The 26,786-nt window shown below is 41.6% G+C and overlaps 1 protein-coding gene across 1 annotated transcript in view; it reads right to left on the reverse strand.

The window, feature by feature from the left end:
* Window positions 1–25,770, reverse strand: part of LOC107223139 (myb-like protein X) — a 73,788-nt gene extending 48,018 nt beyond the window's left edge. Inside the window, exon 1 of the mRNA XM_046734168.1 lies at window positions 23,731–25,770. Within this exon, the coding sequence (XP_046590124.1) occupies window positions 23,731–25,104 (1,374 nt within the window). The 5' untranslated portion in view covers window positions 25,105–25,770. The remainder of the gene's footprint in view (window positions 1–23,730) is intronic.
* Between the last annotated feature and the right edge of the window lie 1,016 nt (window positions 25,771–26,786).

The following is a 26,786-nucleotide window of genomic DNA, read 5'->3' on the forward strand; positions in this document are numbered from 1 at the left end:
ATGAATGGATGAGATTTTCATTCAAAGTTGCGGGGATCAGTTCGAACCAAATATGGAGTTTCATTCATCGATTCCTACCGCCGATCCATTCAGCTCGTAAAGGCAATAAATAGCAGCCTCTCACGTCCCTCCGGAGGCAAAGGATACATGCTTTGCGACGTTAACGGAAAACCAATTAATTCGAAGCGCGTCCTCAAATCGAGGCACGTATCATGTAACCAATTAGTATATCACACAAGTATACGTAGGGCCTGCCTGCTTACGGAGCTCACTCGCCTCTCGAGTCGACAATGACTTCATAATAAAGCGTCGCGTATCACGATCAATCCTGTAAAGTCATATTTTTACCGAATGGACAACCTTTCCGTTTGGTGATAGGATTTATCGTCGGCTTCCGCGGAATCGATGTGAAAAAAGATTCATCGTAGATCACGCAGAGAACTTCTGTTTTTTGGTACCGAGAAATAAATGATGATTATACCGGCACGCTGTAACTGGTTATCACACCTCAACACCGAACGACGCTTCTACATCGTTTTATAAATTCAAGATTAATTGGATATGCGTCGTGCTCTCCTTAGTGCTCGTAAAACTTAACAACGTCAGTTTGCGCGGGTGCCACAACGTTATTATCTCAGCAAGAGCACACCTGTTACACAAATAGACGATGTATACCTGTTAAGTGCACCTTGCAGCGTGTCGAAATCTGAAAGCCGGGAGTTGGTTGAAAAACTCTCGAACAAGTTTGGTAAAATGAAAAACGCTGATGTTTTCCATGATTAGTGTTGGAAAGGGGCTGAAGGAGGTTCTGAACTCGCGAAACCGACGCAAGTGCAAAATGTAAATAAATGCATCCCATACGTGTTTCGTGGTCTTTGTATGTTTGCATAAACCCGTGATCTCGCGGCTCCTCCATGTTGCGGTTCCGCGGTGCGGTATAGGCTTGTTTTTTATTTTCCACTTATTTGTTTATTTTAAGGGCTATGTAACCACACGTGCCACATCGCAGGGTACGGTATGGTACACTAAAATAAACTCATACTCAACCGGACAATGAACGGGGTGCAACAATGGCGCTACCGCATTCTATTATACGTCGTCTGCGGGAGGCGCACGTGGTGTGTAATATAACGCTGCACAAACCGCCGGATCTCATGCTTGCTCGTAAAATCATATTCTCTTTCACACCGCGGTGCAACATTGTTGAAAACATTGTTATACCAACGAAAAATTATCACCTCTTACACGTCTCTCTGTATACGTATACCTATACAGACAATCACTAGTAGGAGTCGAGCCAAAATTAGTTGGCCATCTAGAGAAGTCGCGTCTTTGAGAAAAATAGTTAGACGTTAAACGTATTATAATCCTAGGATCACGTCAACGCCTGCCGCATTTTTTGGTGCTATTGTTTTCTGACTCGTAAATTATCCAGTAAATCTTGTGCCAAATTAATGATAAACAGAAATTTAAACGTATAAAAAAAGTGAGGCTGGAAGTCGGACAATCGAGGATCGCGCGAAAGGTGGATCGTAAAGGACGACGCGATTAGACGGCACCGATGATGTTATAAATATGCGAGTCGGTCACAGCCTGTGGCATCTGGCTGCACGTCTGCAATTGCATCACGAGTCTAACCATATCGTGCGGCAAGGATGACAACTGTGCAGCTAAACTACAGCCGCGTAGCGCCCGAGTGTGGATGTATGTATGAAGATATTTGCGGGCTGGAGTTAATTTGTGTGCGTGATACGTGCGCACGGATGATACACCGTTGAAACTCCAGAGAGCGTGAACAATTGGATTATTCTAACGTCATACCGAACAGTCGTTACAACAGGAGCAAACGAAGAGTGAAAATACACGGTCCTTGACGTCGGGCCTTGGAGAAATTGGGCTTGCACGAAGGGGAGTTGCAGAAATACAATAACAACGCCCAAAGTGAGACGTTGGATAAATACATTTCGAGGGCAATGAACGAGATCTCTCCATAGGTATATCCGATCGCTGCTGCTTCCGCGGGCTAGAAAACAAAATTCAGTCGCAGGTTGCCTAGAAGAAGGTGCTGATCGATTGCGCATGCGCAAAATCTCTCGCGTCCCATTGGCCGTTCGTCTGCGGCGAGCCAATAATATGCGTCGAGGCGCTTGGCCAAACAATTGAAACGCGAGTACGATGACAAACAATCCGCGTGGATCGAAAATAAGTCGTAAGTTACGAGCGGGTGAATTGAAAATGAAGATAACGATAGAAATCGGAAATGTTATACGATTGGTCGAGGAAAGTGTTACTATCGAGTTGTTGGGCGAAAAAGAGGACGGAATTCGTTGGTATGCCCGGTGTAATTATTATTCAACTCTATTTGCATATCATAAGTAGGTGACGGTACTCGGCATAATGAGCGTTGTACTAGCTGATCTACAACGCGACGGTTCAAGCGCCGCGTGTGTTTTGTCCCGTGGGAGTAGGGGCCACGTTTTGCATCGTTCAAGTGCATTGAACCGTGACATTACCAACCGAGACTAGACACGTTGGTATCATGGGCGTTAATCGTCTCCACCACGTAATGTGTACAGATGAGATGCGTTGGATGCGTGCGTAACACAGTAACGCCTGAGATGCAGTCACGGTAACAGAACTTTGTCCGCGATTGTCTTATTACAAACTAACGGAGATTGTTGAATCGTCTCGGCACGCCGCACGATGCACTAATTCTCGGTTTTATCTGTTTTCTCTTATTTCGAAACGGGCCAAACTTGATGATGGCCAAAGTCCATTGACGAAATAAATTTACTACCGGAAGATTCTGTGTCGAGGATAAATATACCGCAGTGGGGTGGTTTATTTTTCGATTTTTTTTTTTTAAGGTGTCAGTCGAAAAATTTGTGACAAATACTGAAAAAAAAACTGTCGTTAAACCTGGAAAATGTAGGAAGTTATGTAGAGGTCGCTACCAATTATTGTAATATTTGTTACTTCTTTTTTTGATTACACCTTACGAACTTGTATGTATATATTAGTTTATTTTTTTTTTGTGTCCAGGTCCAATTAATAATCATTCACCAATCGACAGCAAACTGCGCCTAACAGTTCCGCAGTTAATAATAAATAAAAAATATCACAATTATTCGGTAGCGACCTGTGAATATTGTCCTACCTCCTTTGGGTTTTACGACAATTTTTTTTCAGTCCTTGTCACAAATTATTTCCTAGTCACGTTAAGAAAAAAAAAAAAAAATTTTAAAATGAACCACCCTAATACCGCAGGCGCTTCATAACTCTCGGGGTCTTGAATATCCGGCATACCTTTAACGCTAAAAATAAGCGGGCAAGAGAATCACGCTGCGAAATATTCCGTCTATGTGTGTATAAAAAGCTGAATTGTTTTCATCCAAATTAATTTCAGATCATCGATCGTTGAGAACAACGGAAACCCCTATCGTTAATCAGCAGTACGTACAACCTTAACGACCGCATTTTGCATCTTGACAAGAATTGGCGATTTCGCTTAAATTTACGATCATTCAACGTGCAGTTTGGCGAGCAATTTTTTCCAGCTTCAAAGGCGCACCCCTTCGATTTGCGTTACATTCTCTGGACAATGAATTCTTTGACTCGGTGATGAGTGGCATTTTCGCTGCGTAGCTTGTACTGGGTATCGACAAACAATAGAGAAAGAGAGAGAGAGAGAGAAAGAGTAAGTGCTTCGGGTAATTAAGCTGGAGAATAATTACGCCGGCAACGGATCGAGTCTCTCGATGCTCTTCGAGTTCAGGGGCTGCAGCTGAAGTTTGCGAGCTCTTCTCTGCAAGCGGCGCATCTTTTTCTGCATACTTTGGATCGCGGCAGAAATAGCTTTGGCCGAGAGCTACCCGTTGAGATGTATATATAATTATATATGTATCTATATATATATATAGACACTACGTACGTAGACGTAAACGACATACGCGCGTTTCTAGGTATGTAAACGTCGAGACGCCGAAGCCGGCTGGTCAAAACTCTACCATCAAGTGTTCCTCGCTGCCGGATCCTCAACAATTTGACGGAACATAGACTGCCAAACTCTAGAATCGTCAGAACTCTTCTCGATAATATAGAATCGTGTGGGGATTCTCGATTTTGCCGTTCTATGTTTAGATACATTAATTTTCTATATTTTTTCATTCCGTATTTCGACGTTCTACATTTACAATTTTCTATACTCGGACTTTCCACAGTTAAAAATTTTACCAATCAGATTTTCGCGTCTATGATAATTCGAAATTCCTTCTCCAACAATCGACATTTCTAGTTTTTTACATCTACCCGTTTTTCCGATTCCTTTCACGAAGGCTGTTGATTTTTCGAGCCGAATAATAATCACCAAGTCTGCCCGCAGACACGAAGGAATGGAATTTGAGCCGTGTTTTCTCGTTCTATTAGAAGCTAATCAGCCGCGGTCAGTCCCGAGAGCTCACGATCAGCGGAGACTATTAGGGGAGGGAATCGGCGTCCTTAGAAGCAAAGACCGATGCATCGAATTACGCGGTATCGTGTCCCATCGGATCGGATGGGATCGGTACGAGATGCGTAATTAATAGCCCGGGGTCGGGCATTCCCATGGACCACATGCGGAGGGCACAAATTGACCTATATATTCGAGGCTTCCTACATCATTAACCCGGCTAGCCAGACGACTATTATTAAACCGACTGTGAACCGCATCGTCTGCACAACGCGAGATCATATCTCGCGAAGCAAGTGCATTGTCACCGACGATTTCGATCATTCGCTATCGCATGCGGACAAAAATGCCTCGGCAAAAGCGATTCTGCTTTCGAAACCCGTGGGCATAATAAAAGGCACAAAAATTTCCGTGATAAATTTAAATTCCACCATCAGATCCCTTTATCTTATTTACCGCGACTGAGTTTGCTTAACCTGATATATTCAGCCGGGTTTTCGTTCAACGTATTCTCAAAAGACACATGTGTTCTCATTGTTACTCTCTACAGGCTGCGGTGCAGAAACCGAAGGAGATTCTCCCGGACCGGCGATTCTGTTACGCTTTGAGGTAGGTACTACGGGACGTATATTCCCAACCGAAAGTCAGTCTCGGTGAGAGTATTGAACACTTTGCGATGTGATGAAAATCTGAAGAAGAAAATCAAGCGTAACCAAGTTGATAAGATAACTCGTTTTGAATAATAATGATGCCTAAAAGTTGGTCGCAAATTTGTTTAAACAAATGATTGTGCAACAAATAATCATACAAAATGAATTCAACGATTTTTCTGAATACGTATGAATATTTTTGGAAATTTTCCGTGATTTTGAATAATTACGTTTTCGAAAATTTTCTAAGATCTGTTTGTGAAACTGTTCGTTCCATGCCTCTGAAACTTGTTCAGCGTAACGTTGCAACCGTTTTACGAAAATTGATCCAAATTTCAGGACTTTGGATCCATTTTTCAAAATTACCAAAACTTCTAAAAAAAAAAAACACAGATATTCAGAAAAAGCAATGAATTCATTTTATAAGCAATAGCAAAAAATTTCACCACTGATTTGTTACACGAATTTTTGTTTAAATAATTGATCAGCAACTTTTTGCCATTATTATTATTATTATTCAAAACGAATTACCTTGTCAACTTGGTTATGATTGATTTTTTTTTTTTTACAGACGTTTTTCTCATCGTGAATCGCTCAATATTCTCACCGAGACTCACTTTTGGTTGGGAATACACGTCCCGTAATACCTCAATTCTCTTCGAGAACCAAATGCTTTCATTGTTCGCGTGTATTTTACAGTAAAATTCTGACGTCAAACACTTGGAACAAAATTCATGATTCATCTTCTCGCGTGGTACAATTTTTCATTTTACGCCAACTCGTTTTGGATTCTTCACCTCATTTCCAGGCATCATACGTGTTTTATACATATACGACCAATTGTTTGATGTACGTCGACCATTCCCTCAGTTTTTCTTGTGATTCAAGTTCATGAATCATGCACGATAGGTGCAGGTATAACTGCAGCACCGACGGTATGCATCGTTTCGTTTATTTGTACTCTCTCCTATACCGCAGGTTGCATTCCGATCTCGCGGTCATCTTTTTTCGGTAATTACACCAACAAAAGTACAGTCACGGCAGCACGTCTCCGGTTTTATATACACACGTTATATTACACATACACCGATAATATCCCGAACCCCCTGCCTTGCGTCTTGCAGGCGAGACTTTGAAACAATAAACGGAATCGGCGCCCACATTTTTTGCCCTCTTACCCTTCCATACGAAACATTTTTTCCGTTTCAATCCAAGTGCAGACAGAATTTGCTAATTATAGCGTGAAATTTGCCAGTGTTTGTAAAAATTGGGGCAAGGTTGAAAGTCAGGATATATAAAAACGTTTCCCTCTTTACAAGTGGTAGAAAACATACCACTTTCATCTTCTTCCATATTCCACGCGTCAATTAAATCATAAATCAATGGATACATTGTTTGATAAAAAGAACTTGCGTCTTTAAAATTTCAATTAAAAACATTTTTTCAACCACCACTTTATCTCGTCATTAATTTTTAAGTTGAGAAATTTTTTTACAACAAGACAAATCATCTTACATCAGCTTTCGTACGATTAAAAATCACATCCTCGAATCTTTCGTCAGCCGCAACGATATCCAAGCGATTAATTACGTCGTCGACGTTGTATAAAAATAAGCCATTCCTAGGCATGTCTGTTTTTTTCTTTCAACTTTCTTTCATTTTTACTTTGAATGGGTCATTGCGCTCGATCCGAGAAAAGCTGAGGCATGCGCAAGCTCTGCAGAGATTAATTTTAATATGCGCGATCAACGATCAACGGTGACGGTGCTGATGGAAATTTATGGACTCGGTATAACAGGCATTCTTAAGCATGGTACGTGGGCGTTTCTGAATGCCCTGCAGCCCTGTCACGAGCCTTCAACTCTTTAGCAGCCGCACTTGACAGGGCGTATAAATGTAAGTAAATGTACCCGGAATCCCTAGTTAACACCGTCAAATCCCGCGAGGTCACAACAACCAGCCGTTGGGCAACTTACTCGGATGATGATTCACTCTGGTGAGCAATCATCAATTCGAAACTAATTACACGCTTCCAAACCGTTTATCGATTCTGAAATATTATTACAAAGGAGGATGAGGAACATTAAAAATATTATGCATAGAAGCGAAGCAGTTTTATCAAAACGTTGCGGCTCCTCCCCGTTTCGAATGACCGATTCACTTCGTTCCGAAGATCGTTGATCGCCCTTTATTATTACCATCGAAAATTTCGGAAAATCATCTCCCGTGCTGGTAAAACGTCATTTTATCACCGAAAGCAATGCCTGACAGTTTTAATAGAGAAACTGGGAATCGCTGAGCAAGCGATGTTCTTTGGTCCGAAGAGCGAGCTTGGGTGGCCAAGAGATACTCCAAGGACTCCTCATCCTTCCCAACGTGATAACGAAGCTTTTATGCGTAAACCGCAAGCCGACTCGAGACTCCCAGAAGCGATTTTCAAGCTGCGAGAGCGTTTTACTGCTCACGTAAAATGTATTCCTTAATTTGCGTAATTCGATTCCAAGTCCTCGTACCGGGATCTGCGACTCTGCTTCTTCTTCCTCCCTTCCGCTGTAGGGGTGGATATCAAAACTTGGAAGGATCGACATTTGGAATGGCTGATATATGTATATAGAAATTTCAAAAATGCGACTGATTAGAATGACTACTAATCGGTGAGACTTTCCATCGATTAGAGTGACTACCAAGCACTGTACACTTTCATAAATCAAGATCTCGAAAAATTCGTCTTTCGTAAGGTTGTCTTCGCATGTTTGAAATTTCGATATATCATCCATTCCAGACAATGATCCTTCCAAGTTTTGACGCCCACCCAACTGCAGGTTCGAAGGATCTCACAGTCAAAGCTCGAAATGCGGTCATTCAGGATCACGTCGCTAATTAAAATTATTCAACTCCGCGTCCCGCGGCTGTTGTCTACGTTATTTCCCAGTGCATCGGTATGCTAATAACTTTTGTCAAATGTACTATCCCGTGAGAACTGGGACAACGGGATCATCGTACCAATAAAGTGACACGCGGTCGTCCCGCCGGTTATTTATATTAGATGCAGGGACCGTTCGTTCAATTGTGTACCGCATATGATGTATTCTGACATTTGTCTCGTCACTAATGTTCCTCCCTCTAGGCTCGGAATATTTCTTCGCAATTCGACAAGTTTTATACCGTTTAAAATGACCCGTAAATTCGGTCACTTTTTCCCAGAACGAGTCCGTTTAAAACTATACACGACGTAAATTGAACAATTCATGCCCTAACGTTGAGAAATAAATGCACTCTTTTTCTATATTAATATGTATAATGATATACTGTAAACTTGCAAGGCCTCGAGACTGTCGATGCGATAAGCAAGAATGATTCAATTTCTCGCCGGGGCGCGCGGAGAAGGTATGAATAAAAAGAAGAACGAAATAAGAAAAGGGAAAGGGTGTATGGATAGGAGAAGCGTGAAATCTTGGATCATTCTCGTGGAGCTCTGACAGTAGCTCGAACCTCGTAGATCGAACGCATCTCAGATCTTATCGCCGGATATTTTAATACGGAACTACGCCAAGATACGCGAGGTATACACGTTCCTACTTGCAAAGGTGAAAGCCAAAGGTAGGTAGCTACAATTTCTTTCAATCAAAACACAAAGAGAATGTAATGTAAACTACTCGAGGTGCGATCTCTCGGATCAATAAAGGTTTCGAGCATCTGGTTCTTGAGTCATAATTTGTATCGGGGATTCCACGTCAAATTAGCAGCCCGTCTACCTCGTCCTCTGATTTAGATTCATTTGCAGTATGATGTTCACACCGACCCAAAAAAGGTCGCGGAATTTTTTTTAGATTTTTTCAGCCACCGGTGAAATTCGAAAAAAATCGAAAAACTAATTCCGAAAACGCCATTTTGAGGAATCCAAAAAAATTCACACAGATTCTATGATTTGAAATGTGATTTTTAAACACCACACGATAATAGGATCTCAATATTTACTATTTTTCGCAAGTTTTTAGTTTTTCTATGTCGGAATTGGATTTTCTGTTTCGATTCTGGAGTTTATTTAGATCGAGGTATACAAAAATTAAAAAAGCAAAAACAATTCTGACACCAAAGAACTAAAAACTTGCGAAAAAAAATAGTAAATATTGAGATACCGTTATCTTGCCATGCTTAAAGATCACATTTTAAATCATAGAATCATCGAGAACTTTTTAATTGGTTTCGCAATTTCGAATAAATTTCACCGACGGCTGAAAAAAATCTGAAAAATTTCCGAAGACCTTTTTGTGGGTTGGTAAAAACATCGTACTAGAAACCGATCACGATCGTAGGAAGTGAAGTACATGGGCTGCTAATTTGACGTGGAATCCCCCATATACGTTACACGTACACAGCTATATTCTACATCGCCCGCCCGCAGCAAATGGCAAGTGATGATGAATAATAATTAAAAATTATTAATTTACCGATGAGAAAAACTTTTCATTTACCAATTTTTCTCACATTAATTTTTCAACGTACCGTAATAAAATATCATGTCTTGTAATAAAATAATATCGTTTCGTATATGAGACATTACACGCGTGGTTAATTACATACCGCGCCTGCAGAGCTGCAGATCTTACCGAGCGAAATTACTTGCACTTAGCGCAGCAGCCGGCTGGCTCGCGGAGTGGGCTTGAAAAAATGACGTTTCATTGGTAATTGGCTTGTGTGTTATACGTAGGCTGTTGATTTCTTTCCATTTCGAACCGCTCGCGTTCGATCGGAATTATTTTCTATCTATTAAATTGAGAAAACCCACGTACGAGGTAAATCGTGCAGGATTTCAACATTCGATAGATTACATCCGTCAAATACACGGCGGCTCGAAATTGCGTTATTGTATATATTGTTACAAAGGATGAAACAATCCGTTTTGCCCCCCTCTCTGATCTAGTAGTCCTCATAGATAATACGCGTATAAAAAGTATCACAGCCGTCATATCTCACAAAATGAACAAGGCTTCTGCGTCGACTAACATTATTGTAAAAACAGTCTTGTTCCAGATGGTCTAAAATTATACGTATTTTTAGACATTTTTTTTTTTTAAGAAAATGAAAACACTCAAAGCTATTTGAATTTAAGGGCTTTATTATGTACAGATATTATTTAAGATTCTGGAATTTTTTCATTGAAATTAATAACAAAATGGCGGTATGGCGCGTATAAGTAGCGAACAAATTTCGACACAATATTTAAAACTTGTTTATCGACTCGAGCTCGCGGCTAGATTTTTCAATTTCGACCATAAAAATTTTTTTATAAACAGTTTGATAACAATTCTCTGTTCATAATCGGATATATATGAGAATTTTTGTATACTTTTTAAAAATATTTTCTTCAAACCGATGAAATGAGATTTTTCTCATCTCTTAAGTTCGCTGCGTTTATAAGCTCACGAACCTCTTATTTCATTCTGAAACACCGAGTTCGTTACAATACATTATGTGCGGTGCCATGAGAGTAGAGATCAAAATTGCACAATATTAATAACCTCCCGATGCCTGTTGAATCGTCGATCGTCGTCTTAACAACGCCGGAGAAAGAACGAGCTCCTCGATTCTTGGACGTTTGTAATACGAAATTTCACGTTATATCCGTGCGCGTATAAGCGCGTGTAACAAATTGTAGTTGTGTAAGATGTGAGACGACGCATTTGAATAAGAAACGACGCTATTCTCTCCTCTTCTACTTTTTAGAATAATTCAGCATCTTGACAAAAAAAAAAAAAGAAACAAAGAACCGGAGCCACGCCCTGACGATTCTAATTGCTTCTGAAACTTGATTTGCATTAAAACCTTGTCGAATCAGAGAAATTTATCAATGCACGATTCACACTGAAACGATTTTCTAACGTATTATATATTCTTTCAATTATCACAAGTATCGCTCTCCGTTATATTCATGATTGTTTCTTTGGTTTTTTTTTTTTTTTTTTTTCTATTAAACTTTCAGGACATCGTCTCGAACAGATATGAATTATAATAATTCTGAACGTGCGTGTCGTTGTGAATCAACCGACAATTTCATGAATGGTTAAATAGAAAGCGTTTATTCGTAACGATGAACTAACGCGGTAAACAAACATGTGGTTTCATTTCTCAGCTGTTGAAGTCGACGAAAGTATAGCCTGCAGGTTGCGACATACGAGTATGAGGAATTATCAGTTTATAGTCGTTGAAATTGCATTCAACGTATATTACAACTTGACGTTTCTATCACTTTCAATAATCATCAAATAAACCGACGATTATTTTACTGTGGTATATGAAAATCGGATCGAGCTGATAAATCAAGGAGGTAAGTAAGTTGCCAATAATAAATACTGTTTTGTAATTTCGTCGCGAGATTTTATCTAATTTGTATATATTCGTCGACTAGCTTAATTTTACGATATATTTAGAAGAAATAAAATTGCGTTAACATAGCTTTATACGTATAGTATGTGATAACAGATCGCTTTGGAAATGGTTAACAATGTGCCATAGATTCGACCTCACTAGAATTATAGGAAGTTTAACGGTTTACCAAATAAAACGAGTAATTTCAGACTAAAATTGAACTTCTAAACCGGATTTAAAACAATTTTAATCGTAAAATCGGTACCCAAATTTTCGTTAATAATTCTGGTATCTTCACTTTCACATTTTCAGAAAAATCATCGTACCTATAATAATTTCCGAGCAAACGAATTTGATAAAACCTCAATGATCGACTACCTCGTCTCAAATCGAATGAAATTCATATATTCAATTCCCGACCAACAATACTTTTCAATTGAACTTGCGCAGTCGCAGGATTGAGACAAGACGTTTTTTCTCCGACGCGTCCGCCTCGTCAATTACATTAATCACCGTCGAAGCTGCGCCAGGCGTTTGATCCACATTTTAAGCAACGTAATAATTAAAATCCCCCGGGGGGGAAAAAAACGGCGGTAGAAAGAAAGCTACCGAATACGCGCCGAAATTCCATCTCCGAACAACCGCGTTCCATGCGTAGGATTTACGCTCTACAAATACATGCAGACCAGCCTCGGGGAAATAATTGAGACGTGCAGCAGGCCGTTCCTTCTTTGCTCGGTGTAAAGCAATTGACCTCTTCCCGGTCAACGCGAGAGGCATGACTTGCCGCCAGGCCGCGAGATACGAACCAGCTTTTACAGCGATTACAAATTCGCGCTGTTTTCGATCACGGCTCCGCCCAGCTTGCCGGGTGATAATTATTTAACGACGTTAATTAGTCTAGACTGGTTTGCTCCGCGTTTATTCCTGTATTTCTATTATATCCCTACTTCTGTTATTTGCTTACCGCCTCTCGAAATACGCCTGGCAATTACGCGGGATGCAAAAAAATGTTTCTTTTTCAGCCGCATGAGATGTTTTCGGTAAATACTGCGTTTGAGTGTCCTGAATCCAAAAATGATATTAAATGGAAGTAAGAAATCACTTTTAATCAAGAATAGGATACCAGATTTCGAATCAAACGGGAGTTTCGCTCCAAATGAAACTATAAACACGAGTTTAAGAAAAAACCTGACATGATGGAACTTTTTGAGTATTTTTCCCGGTTTTAGTGAGTGAAAATCTACGAGAGACGGAATAAAAAACTTGTGGAGTTTTTTGGTCGCAGACATGTGTTATCTCTTTAAACCCAGGAACATAACGAGGAGAAAATTTCTAGGGTAAACGTGTCCAAGTTTTTGCTCTGATTAGCTCTGGATTCGCGTATTAACGTCATTTGTTTAGAATGAACCAATAAGTTTATTTCGTTCAGTCGAATAACGTCTAACCGAGTCAAGTAGTAAAAAACAAAGAGAAATTTCATCGATTTTCGACATCAACTTTTGGTATATTGTTAATAAAGTCCCGCAGCCTGATTCTAGACGTGAAAAGTGTAAATTATAATCTTTGTTGAAAGTTTACGCTCCGTTAGTTCCTCTGTAAATTCTGTGCAAATCCACAATCGTCCTTGACTTTTTAACATTGCGCATTTTCTTCGAACCCGACAACTGATTGCGTTACATCGATTTGTAAAAATTACTTGGAAATCGGAGTGAGAATATCTTTCGCAAGTTGGTTTTGTATAATAACGATAATTTCTAAATAAGAAAAATCTTATTTATACAGAAGATAGAATTATCCGTATCGATGACCCGTGCATGACTGACCAACGCATATTTAAGGAGAAACCCAGAGCATATCTGCTCACTTTTTCTGATAACTTGCTGCCACAAACGCAACGTCCGAGTTTCGAATTCATTTTAAAATCAATCGATTTACCCGAATTTATTTAATTTCACGAATACCGCGAACTCGATAGACTTGAAAAATGGATTCAACCTTTCTTGGCGATTCAAACGGATATTTCGATAACATTCATACTTTGCGATGAATTCAAAATGCGTTCCCAAATTCACCGCAACGTTCTTCTCAGGATCTATCACCCCGTGATCGATCTCGTTTCTCGGATAGAATACGTTTTCCCCTCAGCTGCGCGTCGTGTGAGATCGAAGGATTTCATTCGAAATTCAAAAACGTGTCAACTCAACCGAAATCCAGATTTGAAAAATGATCCGTGATTTATCGCACAGCCGTTCTTCCCTCCGGAATAAATATTCTTTCGTTCATTGGACGCGACAGGAGACCGCGTGGCCTTTTTTAGAAATTTATTGTCTCGGGGAAGCCTCGCGCATACCGACGAATGAAACGTGGATATTCGGTTTGCTCCGTTTCGTACGTGATATCGCAGTTTAAGCTGCAAATTTGTACGGAACTCACGTTAGGCTCGACTGACATTTAATCCAACCCGTGTGCGGCAGGATGCGGATCGTTTTCCTGCTCTTTTCGACTCCAGGATTAACTTCAACACGGCTTTTAGTAGGCATCGAATGAAAAATGAATATTACTCACGGTTTCCGGTACTAAAATGTTGATATTCCGATCCGTTATACAGCAATTTCGCTCTCACATTTTGAGCCATAAAATTGTGAACGTCTCATCTAATTAAGGGGTTACACGAGTTTGTAAATTATTTAACTTTCAGTATTTTGATTTTTTATTTATTTATTTTTTTTTGATCTAAAAGTACACGTCAAGAATATTTTCACAAAGTTTCGAGTCAATTGAAGTAAAAGTCTAGGAGAGAGAGCCTTTGGATATTCATCCCATCAGGCTCGAATTGTATATTTTTTAAGTCTGAAATTTTTCATTCTTCTTCCAGACAGGATTCACTAGTACTTGGGCGGAAGTTTTTTTTTTTGTCTTTCTTCGATTACAATTCGTTGTACAAGGCAGTACATAGTGTAGATTTTACCGAAAATCGTACTTTTTTGCACGAAACTCTGCCAAAATTACAAATTTCAATATGAAAAAAAAAAATCCTTCGTTCAATCATTAGCCGTACTCGCCTACTAACAGAAAATATTTGTTTTATTGATTTCACATAAAATCTACCCGAGTTATCGTCTCCATCGCGAAAATACTGAATCTCCAAAAATCAGTTATAAAAGTCTGAATTTTCAAAATTTTTCGACCAAAACTTGGAGAAATGTCGATCGAATATTGCTCTTTCGTACGCCTCAAGTTTGAATCAAACAAGTCTTTTTATTATATTTAGAAAAAATCAGAGAAAATATGCGTTTTTTAACCTTTGAAACCCATGCCATGATACATACACTATACATATACATATAAAGTAAATTGAGCACATGCGGAACGAAACGCGTACGTAAATTTTTTATCGAAGGATGCAGTGTGTTTATAACGTGTTGTTGTACGAGTAAATCAACGTTTTTTCTTTATCTTATTTGCGTTAAACTTGGTGAAAATCGTTGGTTGATTCGTTTGGAATGAGCGGGTTAATTCAGGGCCGTTCACTTCTCGGTAAATTCGACCTCGCGCTTCTCGTCCACCACGTATTGCGTACCTAATGTACATACACATATTCATAGGTAGGCACTTGCTTGCTTGCTTACTTACGTACGTATACGCGTAACGTCTCATTAACTTTCATGGGAAAGTGATTTGATGAGGCAAAAACACACGGTACTCGTGCCTACAGCTGTATTTATGCCTTTTTTATATGTCATTTAAGCCTTTCGAACGCAGTACCAAATTTCCAAACAGACTTACCGGTAGGCTTAAGGATACTTGCAAGACGTACGGTCGGGGCGAAAAAGTGTTGGAACAAATACGTACGCGTGATTGAAAAGCTATAATCTGTTTACATTCGACTAAAAAAGAAAATCCTGAGATGCGATACAGATAAATAAATAAACTTTCGAGCACTGTATTTTAATGTTTCCGAATAGCTTTTTGCGTTAACGATATCAAATGAATCGAATTATGCTTTCACTGAAAGAGTTCCGGATTTGTTTCACCGATCCTGATTTACAGATCATTCTGTTCCTAAGTGTGCTCTCCGGAAATTGTTTCGAGTTAGATTTTGAATAATAATGATCAGTATTTTCTTTTTTGGAATTTATAACGATTATGCATACTTATCACATTTTTTTTTTCTACCGACTTATGAGATAGAGTGAAAATCTGTCTCACAATCAGAAAGTTAGTACAAGGAAAATCCAAATCGCATTCTGCATGAATTGAGAAATGAAACAAGTTTATATTCGTTACTCAAATTGAATCGAATCATTTCTACAAGTATCTTTTCGTATATTTTTGAAATTCAATATAGTTTCGAAATTTTTTACAGCATCACAATTATTAACACTGTTTTATTATCCTTTTCAAATCATTGCTTGATAAAATTTTTTTCAAATTTGACAGACTGCATTTTGCCTTGCATAACTATACGTACCGTTTATCTTTAAGGAATTGATATTTTTCCTTAAAAAAGAAACCGTGATTTCTCCACGAGCCTGATAGTAATTTGATAGAGGAAGAAAAATGAACCGTCTATCAACATGCCGAAGAAGATGATCCGGTCTCCGATTCGAAATGACCGATTTCGCGGGTCACGCACGCACGCACGCATATATGTACGTATGTACAATATTATACATGCACTTAGCACATGGCGCGCATTGTAATTGAGATTTATCGCCGCGGTGAATTATTATACATGCCGAGTGCGAGAGGAGCCATAAATAAAGCATAATATTATCTATTGTTATTAACAGAGCTGAAAATTAAACGTGCGTATCATCGTTCCGGTAAATCTTGTCGAGTGCCATGGAGGGCTTTTACACCCGAGTGCACTGCGGAGAAAGACGCTGCAACTGGTCCCAGAGGTATAAAAAAATTCAGTACCAATATCGCTGCAGTTCGTTACACGTTCCGTGGGGTTCGTGACCAGAAGCGGCGTCGATTCCTCATAAAAATTGAGCCAAGTTTGTAATTAAGTACAGTAAAAAATTATCCTACAGTTTGTCTATTTTCTGCTATATATGTATATGTACAGGTCTTCGCAGGATGTTCCCGACAAGGCAGACAAACTCCTCGTCTCTCTCCTCTCGTTTTCTCAAGATTTATTATCCGTGGCGACTTGATTCAGCTTGTAACCGTGTAAAACCTGACTGATAATACAATCGACGAAAAAATAAACTGCAATTCCCGTTCCTCCACGCAACGATTAGCTGTGCATGTACAGCGCAACGTAAAGGATAAATCCCGATCAAAGGCGAGATAATTAGCTTGAAATTGTTTTTGATTAATTGATTGACGAATTTCAGTGGCGATGCGGTTCGCCGAGAAACAATGTCGACCATCTGGACCGCGACGCTGAGCTTCGGGACATTCAACGAATTGTTAACAACACCCCGTGACATTACCGTACAACAATTCTGCGAATCAATTAAAACGATGCGCGACAGAGAGACAAAGTTCAATTGGACTTTGTGGGAGTGGAAAATGATTCATTCGTGAAGGGTCGAGAAGCTGCCGACCTTTGGAGAAATTTGTATCGTAAGTCGTTCTATATATTACGCATTCACTACTACATTGCATAGCGATATAAGCGGAGTTCAGTCGTTCCAATGAGACAGAGAGACTGATTAGAATTATAGGAATAGCCCTGAGCACGCATCCCGATAAACTTTCTACCTAGACTTTCACCACTAATTCCTCGGCCTCCGTAAAATGTTTTTTAAACTGTCAAAGCTGAACATTGCGAGATGCAAAAACGGGAAGCACGTATGAATTCCTTTCCTTGTTCTATCCTACGAATTTCAACATTTGCTGTTAATAAAATAGAGAAGCGAAAAGCGTTTCAAAATTTTATCCGTAGTGACATATTTCTGCCCGACTCGCACGTCAAACTCGGCGTTTCATATCTCGAAGTGAAAGACACTTGAAGTTGTACTTCGCTGTCTGGGAGTAGCGTTAGATATAATTAGAACTGGCAGCGAGTGTTCGCCAATTGCCGCGTAAATTCCTCGCGTCAAATAAATCCTAATGTGGGCCGGTTTTTACGATCCCTTGAACGTGAATCACCATTTCGCATCAGGCAGCATCCCCCCGAGCCAAAAGTGGTATAGTACGGTATAAAGGACAGAAGCCGCGATATCTGCGATTCTGCAACGTCTGTTTCTACGTCGGCGCCGATTGATGTCTGTGTCACGAATCAGTCCCGGGTCGGCTCTATCACCTCCTCTCACACTTACACTTACGTACGCTTCGCCTCGTACTTTTATTACGTCAATTACACGACGCGCAGCGAGATTGGCCGCTTTTTCAACCTGCTCTTACACCGGCGTCAAAAATTTACGAACTTGTAAGCTGACAGCCGCCGCACACGTAATACAGTGACATAACAATCGTATGCAACGTATCAGCTACCGAGGTTCAACATCTTGCGACAGATCATCTCTGGCCTTTCCGGCTCCGCCTTATACGTCCAAGTTTATTAACCCGTTAGTTGTTGTGCGATAAGCTCGGCTTGATTACAGAAGTCAAGCATTCGGTGTTCTCAGATATTGTGCAAAATGGATTTTAAACGAATTTAATATTTTCCTCGTCGATATCGCGTTATCTATTCAACTTGTACTTAAATCTGACACAAAAATCCGACCTTGAATAATGTTTCATTTCCAAGATACGAATTTCCTACATCCGGTATACGGTAGGAGTTGAATTTTCCAACTTTTTTTTTTAAGCTGCCACTCGAAAAATTTGTGACAAATACTGAGAAAAAATTGTCGTAAACCCTGGATGTGGTAGGAAAATATTTAGAGGCTGCTACCAATTATCGTAATACTTTTTATTTATTTTTACGTGCAACCTTACGGATTCAAACACATACCTATTAGTCTATTTTTGTTATTTTTCTTGTATCGTGGTCGAATCAATCGTTCACCAGTCAACAGCAAACTGCACCTAAAAATTCCGCAGTTGACTGTTGTCGCCTTTTATCGGCAAGATTAACCCTCTCGTAGAAATTTAGATGACAGTTTTCGTTCTCGAAATAGGAGTATCGCATCACCTTACCGTTCCTATTCCCTTTTCAGCAATGATTTTTATGATCAATGATTAATCGGACCACGATACGAAAAAAAAAACTAAATTAAAAATATTACAATAATTGGTAGCGATCCCTAAATATTTTTCTACCTCCTCCAGGTTTTACGACAGCTTTTTTTTTCAATGATTGTCCCAGAGTTTTCGAGTGGCACCTTAGAAAAACACAAAGTTGAAAAATGAATACCACCCTAGTTTACAGCGTAAGAAGAAGCAGATCAGTCTCCTCCGACGAAGATCACCGTTTCGACTTCCCTCCGCGTTATTGCGTCCACGCACTTTTCGTCCCGTGACCCGATCACTAGACTTACATCGAAACTAGGTTTGATTTTGATTGAGCTAGATGGAGGCAAGCAGCAGCGACGTGGGATCTCTGAGCAAGGATTCCACGGCGATAAATCGATCCTTCCTCGCGCGATGGGACGTTGCCCTTCCAGGACCGTACGTCTGCCTATTGGAATGCCGAGGGACATCGATCCCTCGGGTTTGGTTCTCTTTTTGCTCAGGCGCATAATAACACGAGTAGATCGCATTTCGAGCCGACCGTGCTGTCGACCCTGCGACATCCCCGAGGCATGCGATGCGTGACAAGTCATGGCCGCTATGCTTGTGACGGTACGAACATCTGGATCCGCCCCCGGTAGCAATTGAACAGCTAAAATAACAACGGTAAGATAAATTTGAAGGTAACTTTGTGCCCGGTTAATTATTCAACCAGGCAACAATTGACCCACGAATCGGTCATTACCTTCTACAATATGAACGCTCGTGATTATGTGAAAGAAATTGACAACCGCTAAACTGGTTAAACCTGCGGAGAAAATCGGACCTTCGCCAGCGAGATGAGGCGAAAAAAAGAAAGCACCAGGCACGGTGTACGTTGAAGTGACGTAACCCAGTTAAGGCTCATCTTTCGAACCGTTAGAAGAGCTCGGAATCTGAGGTATCAAATGTGACTACGCAGCTTCTTCACCTCTGCCACTTTCGCCGTAAGCTGTAAGTATGAATCATTACGACTGTTGTTTGGTCCCCAATAACAAACGACTGCACAAAGATGATAAGTGAATGGAATGAAATTTGGAATGACAGACCGGTTCTGCCAGGCATGCCTCCAACACTGGATCGTCGTCCGCGACTCGAGATGCTGCGGGAAAGAATGACAATGAGCTGTTTGTTGTACTTGAACGATAATGATCATCGTCGTCGAATAGGAAAGACAAAGAGCTACGCGCATGATCTACCTATATCGAAGCAATGGGTATTATCGCATCGCCCGAGGGCAGTGAGGTTATATTGGCTAAGAATATAATTGTCCGTCAATTAATCCCAATTGATTAGAGCCAACGAACTCTTTATCAATAAGCTCGATCCCGAGAAACCGATTCGATACTAGCCCTCGGCCTAGCTATGCTCAGCTTTTGAACAAGTGGCAGGCAACCTATAACCATCCTATAACCAAACGAACCGAGTGCCAAAGAAATTACTGAGAGGCTGCTTACCCAGCGCACGGTGCACAGGGCATCGCGACTACTCTGTTCTTGGCGCTGTGTACTTATCTAAACCAGTTCGGAGATTAGAAAGAAAAAATGAATTAAATACTCCATAAAAGATTATACAGATTAATCGCCGGTTCTTGCAGAGATGCCGAAAGTAGTTAAGCAATGCCGGTTCTGGACATAGGGTTCCTATATCGACACAGTTACCGACACTTAGTCAAGACACAAACCTTTTTTCGTCGATAAAGTTGACCAGTGTGGGGATAACGTCCAACCGAAAAAAAGGGTTTGTGTCTGTATTTGTATATTGTGTCGGTATCGAAATCTGTAAGCAGAACCGTTCGTACGTATATACATATATATATATGTCTACTGCCGAATCAATCAATCGGTCCAAAGTACAACCTCACTTCAAAACCTTGAGAGCAGAATCGAGATGCTCCGTGAAAATTTTTCATCACTCTGAGAATGGTTATCAATTCGTGGATAAATGTATAAATCTGATCGTTCGCTTCTTGCCAACGTTTACGGTCTCTCATCAACACCGAAACACAATGCGGTAGCATTTTTATTTGACGCGAGGGTCCTCTTAGTGTGTCGCGAAGACGCGGTGGATCGGCAACTCGTTCTCAAACTCTCGAATCCTCGATGGGGTCGCCGAGCGTCATTTCTGTGGCATGAGATGGATCTCGTAACTCAACACTGCGTTGCTTAACTCTGCGACCACCGCGTCTGGCCGCTGCGCCTGCAGCCTCGAAGCCGTTATAATTCCCGATAACACGTGTACACATGCGAGTAAAAAACGTGTCAGTGGACGTTTCGGTTTCTCTTTGAATTCGAGAGAGCCGAGAACGATGATTGAAGGAGAGAGAGCTCTATTTTCCGCCAAATATCACCAAGTTGAGCAAGAATTAGGCGAAGAAAGAGATCAAAGTCTCAGGAGTGTTCGGCGATTTTGAGCAACTACTTGCGAAGAAGTCGGTTGATATGCAGGGGACAATTACGTTGTTTGACAAGATTCCTGCGGATGCCATAGTTATATCGACTGTAACAGTTCTCTCTTACGTTTTTATATGAGGATGAAGTTAGTTAAGAACGTTAAATCAGGAAGAAAACTATAATTGGTTGTTAAAGATTTACTTTTATTGGACTTCTGAGATGTCAATGTCGACGTTTTAAAAGAGATTATGACGACTACGCGAATAAAGTGAGCGCTATCAATAAACAAAGTGTTGAAAATGCCGATTTTCACAGAATAAATGTAATTGTGAGAAGGTTACGGTGACTAGAAAAGTGGAACACGGTAATCTTGGGTTTTTGGGGTCCCGTGTCAAAATTAAAAAATTCAAAATAGCGGATCCAATACGGTGAACTAAAAATATAAAAATTAATTCGTCGCTCAAACACTCATCCCCGTTACTTCGAAACTACAATATCTTCGGACTTGTCCCTGTTCTCTGTCGCCCAGCTTCTCAATTACGAAACGATCTTTGCGCTCGAATGCAGTATGGATATACATATTACAGAGAGGCATAAGGAAAAGGGCATCGTGCATTCTCGCGTTATCTCTGTGAGATGGTACGTAATTAAATTAGACGAGCGTTACAACGGTCTTTGCATCAAGAGGCTTGAGCTGTAACCACGCGACTCTATAAGCTAGACTATACCTGTGATGTATGTACAGCTCGACAGTGGATTGCGTGGCTTTTAAACTTTGTGGGAAATGAAAGAAGAAGAACGAGACGACCATCCAGCCGGTATATAAGGTTAGAATCCCAATTATGCGGGTACGCATATCATTAATGTATGAGACTCGGATACACGCAGGATGCCGAGATATTTTGCGAGGACAGAACAGTGCGCGTCGATACTCGTTAGTTTCAGCGTTTTCAGCGTTCCAATCGAATATCAAATATTCATTTCCTACAAAGAGAATGAATTCCCTCCGTCAGCCGCAAAAGACTCGTCGACAGTCTTCTCCAACTGTGGTTTGCATCCGATTAAATTTGCGCTTATTATGTATTCCTATACCAGCTACTTAAAACCGATGCGCAGTTATCCTTGAACCCTCACGATTCCACTCCCAGACACAGACTTTCGCATTCGTTCGGCGATTCAATTGTCTCGAGCAATTAGCACCCGAGTTTTTTTATGAGCATGCAGTGTCGATCGACGAAGGTAGGAAAAAACCCGACAACCCTCTTTCTACTTACGATAATTCTACCGGATTTCCTCCACCTTTTGCCGTAACTCGAATACACGTGTCTAGTCACGGAATAAACCGAGTTTATTTTTTGAGCTAATGCAACGCGCTTTGATCTCGACCTGCCGACCGAAAGTATTCGGATCGTATTCAATGGACGGTTTGTAAATCGTTCATTGCTCTGAGATACTCCGCCGCTATTGTTTCCCGGGTAATCGTCGATCCTACGAGAACGAAGATGGAGAAAAGAAGGAAGAAAAAAGTTTGCCACAATCGCCAACGGCTGCAGCCTGCACGCAAAAGTTGACGTAGGTGGTTCAAAGAAAGCGAAGATCCGCAACGGTATTTTAAAAATCCAGGATGTAAGCAAGGTTTTCAGTAATTGGTCAAAGGAATGAAGTTGGCAGTCAAGTTTTCGTTATACGCTGAGTTAATTTTTTATTTTTTAATTTTACAATTATTTCGATAACTTTGTAATACGCGACGTCAATCAATTGAAATCATCACTTTCAAAAAAAAAAAAAAACTTGTAATATTTCTCGACTGCACGTTCGGCGTTTTATTCAAATTGGCAAAATAACCAGTCTTATTAGAATCGCCAATGATCAAATAACCTTTATGGTTTACGTTAAACTCGTCACTTTGGCGCCAAGGTTGAATCGACGAAACTTTACATGGTTGCTGTGTGCTGTGTGGTCGTAGAATCGTCATTATAATATCGATAGACTGGCATCGACTGATTTGCATCTTGATACGCATTCCAACGAAGTTCTCGGTATCATTACCATTATTATTGTTACCATCATCATTATCAATGTCGTATTATTATGATAAGATAGGTATGGTGTAAATAAATACTCCCACACAATTACAGTAGGTACCAACAGCACCCGTGTACCTATTCACTTTTGTACTCTACATGTATTACATATACTCTACAATACAGAGTAGAGCGAACGAACTTTGGCACGTGGCTTTCGGACTGGATACAAAGCTTGCGGATCACCTTTAACGCGAAGAAGAGTGTGAAAAATTTGATTTCGAATCGATCGATGCATTCTCAGAATTCCTCTTGGACCTTCAATCAATTTCGCACATCCGAGAGAATTAATTAATGGAGTGCCTGACGAGCTTTGATTATTTATTTTCAATAACTGGAATCATCACTTGCCTCCAGTGTATCAAATCGTCCAAGTTCAAGTTGACGAAACGTTTACAGTGCGAAAAGCAATTGCGTGGATCGATTACCAGGTAGACAGTGAAAGGGAGTGTCCGGATAGAAGATTAGAACCAATAACTCTACCAAGCAGACAATGCGTATCAAGCCAGTTACACGACACCGCCTCTTTCATGCCGCAAGGTACACGATCAGCGACGAAAGTTGAATGGGTATAAGATAGAAGGTGGGATAAGCGGAGTCTGATAAAAACTCACCTGATCCTTCTCAGAGGGCCATTTCTTGTCGTCGTCGTTTTCCTCCGGCTCGGCTTCAACGTCAGGGTCGTCGACGTCCTCGGGTTTATCGTCGCTCCCGTCATTCTCGTACTCCTCATAGTCCTGTTCAACGTTCTTGGTCGTCGGATGGATATCGGGACGTTCCGTGGTCCGACCCGTGGCACCGGAAGCCTTATTCTTAACCTTGGACACCTTGCCGAAGGACGAATTCTGCATCGGAGCCGACAACTCGTTGGTGTACTTTGGCAGGGTCGACATCGTCGTCGTAGATGTGCCAAAGTACCCGCCCGAATTACTCGGCGTTCTTTTATGCGACGTCCTGTGCGGCTGTCTGGGACTCGGTTTCACGGCCTCGCGGTTATAGGGCCGGGAATACGGACGAGGATGCGACCGTCCCCTCGTCACCTCTCCGTACCTCTCCGTCTCGACGTTCCTGTAATCCCGTCGTGTCATGGACCTCGGTGTCGTCGGAGGAGGCTTGGCCTTGAGTGACCTGATAACCTCGTCGATGGCCTTGATGGTCGAGGAGTCCTCCTCGCCGGACTCCGAGGACTCGTCGACGGTCTCGTCGTAATCCTCGTCGTCGTTCTCGCCCCATAGATCGTCCTCGTCCTCGTCGCGGTTCTCAACCTCGTTGACATCGTCCTCCTCTTGGGTCAGGAGCGGTTTCGACCCCTTCTTACCCCGCTGCTCGTGTTTCCTCCCCCCGTGTCTGGACGGTGGCCGAGGTTCGGTCTCCTGGACGTCGTAGTCCCCGTAATCGTCCTCGTACTCGTCGTCGTACTCGTAGTACTCCTCGCCCTCGTCCTCGACCTCGACCCTGTGCCGCCTGGCCTCGTGTCTGTTCTTCCTTGGCCTCGTCGCCCTCCTCGGAGGGTAGAACTCCTCGTCGTCGACCTCGTACCCCTCGTCCTCGTCGTCGTAGACCCACCCCCGCCCCCGTCCCCGCCACCTATCGCGGACGTCGTAGTCATCGGGGTCCTCGTCCTGACGCCACTTACCACCGTAGGGTTGAACAGGGTTCCGAAAGCCCCACGTTCGTCCGGAAGTGTGGGAACCAGGACGCCGCGAATCGCCCCGGAAGTAGCGGACTCGCCTGTCCTCCGCGCGATTTCGCCACCGCCTTTGGGGTGCCTCGTGCCTCTCCCGAGGCACGTAACGATCCTCATCCTCGTCTTCCTCCCAGGCTCGCCGCCGCGATCCTCCGAGCACCAGCTCCTGGTCCCGGACCTTGTGGTGCCGGTCGTGTCTGTGGTGCCTCAGCCCCGTTGCCTCGAGGTGATACCTGCCCTCCAGACAAGTCGCGAGGACCGCGATCCCCGTAAGGAGGGGGAGGATTATTCTCGGTGTCATCGTCCCGACGAGTCTGCTGTTCGCAACGGTCTCGTTAATGTCGTCGCTAGGTTAATCGGACTCTGTCCGGCAGGTGTCTAGCATCCTTGGTCAGTATAACGTACGTTCTATCTTACACCTCGCGTGAAATCACTGGCGACACTGGTTCACCCTCATCCTCGTTTTAAAATCGGCGGCAACCGCGACTGCGCGAACTATCCACCCGCCGCACTTGATAACTGCATTTATTTAACGGTTTATCAACACCCTGCACCAACTCTCAACACCCACCGAGACACTCGGCCGATCGATCCCGAAATCGCGGATCCTTCACCCTCCCACCTTCGCCCCTTTTTCCTCCCTTATTACTCTTCGTCTCTCCCTCCCGCCTTCCAATTTCTTCCGTTTCGTTTAGAATATCTAAGCACGTGGTTCGATCCACCCTGATCCGATAAAATGACGTCGTAAAGACCGGGCAACGGCTCTTAGATTCTAATCAACGTCTGTCTCGATCGGACGAATCGAAAAAGCTTTCAATACTTTCGGCGAAAGTGTTGACTTCTCGCCGGCTCTGGTCCCTGTTTGCTAAGTATAAACTTATGTGATACGTGTGTATCCGTCAGTTCGGCTCGAACCGCAACCTGTAAAATCACGAGGCCGTGTCGCACTCCGAATCTCGCGGGCGACTGATCGCGGACTGAACAGCCTCGCGATCATCCGAGACTCGGAGGAAACAGCGCCGCTCACCGCGATACGGCCGAACTAAGGAATAAGGAATACCGCGTTGTCCGAAAGACCCAGAAATTGTACGCACCGTTTAGCGTTTGGATCTTCCACGGCCTGCGGCGTGCGGTCGAATAAAAAAATCATGGACAATTTCATGCTTTGAGCAACAACGTCGAGCGAAGCTTCGTGTACGAGAATTCGACTAGCCTTAAGGATGTGTAACTGGCTATGCATTCTCGATCAAAAGTCAGTCTCGTCGACGATATTGAATACTTTGCGATAAGATAAAGATCGAAGAAAAATCAACCGCAATAAAGACGGTGAGAAAATTAAATTTGAATAACAATAATAATCCTCAAAAGTTATCAATGTGTAACAAATTATCAGGGAATTTTTTTTTTTTTTTTTTTGTCATGTGAAATGCATTCGTTGACTTTTCTGAATATACATGAATTTCTTAAGAATTTTCTCGTTGTTTTGAAATTTCAAAGGTTTTTAATCTTGAAAAATGGAGATAAAATCGTGAATTTTATACAAGTTTTCGTAAAACCGTTGTACATTACGATTAGGAAATTTCCGGGGCATTAATAACGACTAGTTTCGTGAATACAGCCTTTACAATTTTACTAAAACAAAAATTTCAAAATAACGAAATAATTCTTGAAAAATTCATGTGTATTCAGAAAAATCAAGGAATTCATTTCGCTCCACAAAAAAACATTCCCTAAAAATTTGCCAAACAATGATTTGTTTAAACAATATATTGATAACTTTTGGGCATTATTATTATTGAAATTTAATTTTTTTATCGTCTTTCTGGTGGTTGATTTTTCTTCTGATTTTAATCTTATCACAAAGTATTCAATATCGTCGACCAGATTCACTTTTGGTTGCGAATGCATAGCCAGTTACACACCCTTAAAGCTATTCGAATTCTCGTACACGAAGCTTTGCTCGACGTTGTTGCTCAAAGCATG

Source organism: Neodiprion lecontei, chromosome 3 (genome assembly GCF_021901455.1).
Source record: "Neodiprion lecontei isolate iyNeoLeco1 chromosome 3, iyNeoLeco1.1, whole genome shotgun sequence".
Classification (NCBI taxonomy): Eukaryota; Metazoa; Arthropoda; class Insecta; order Hymenoptera; family Diprionidae; genus Neodiprion; species Neodiprion lecontei.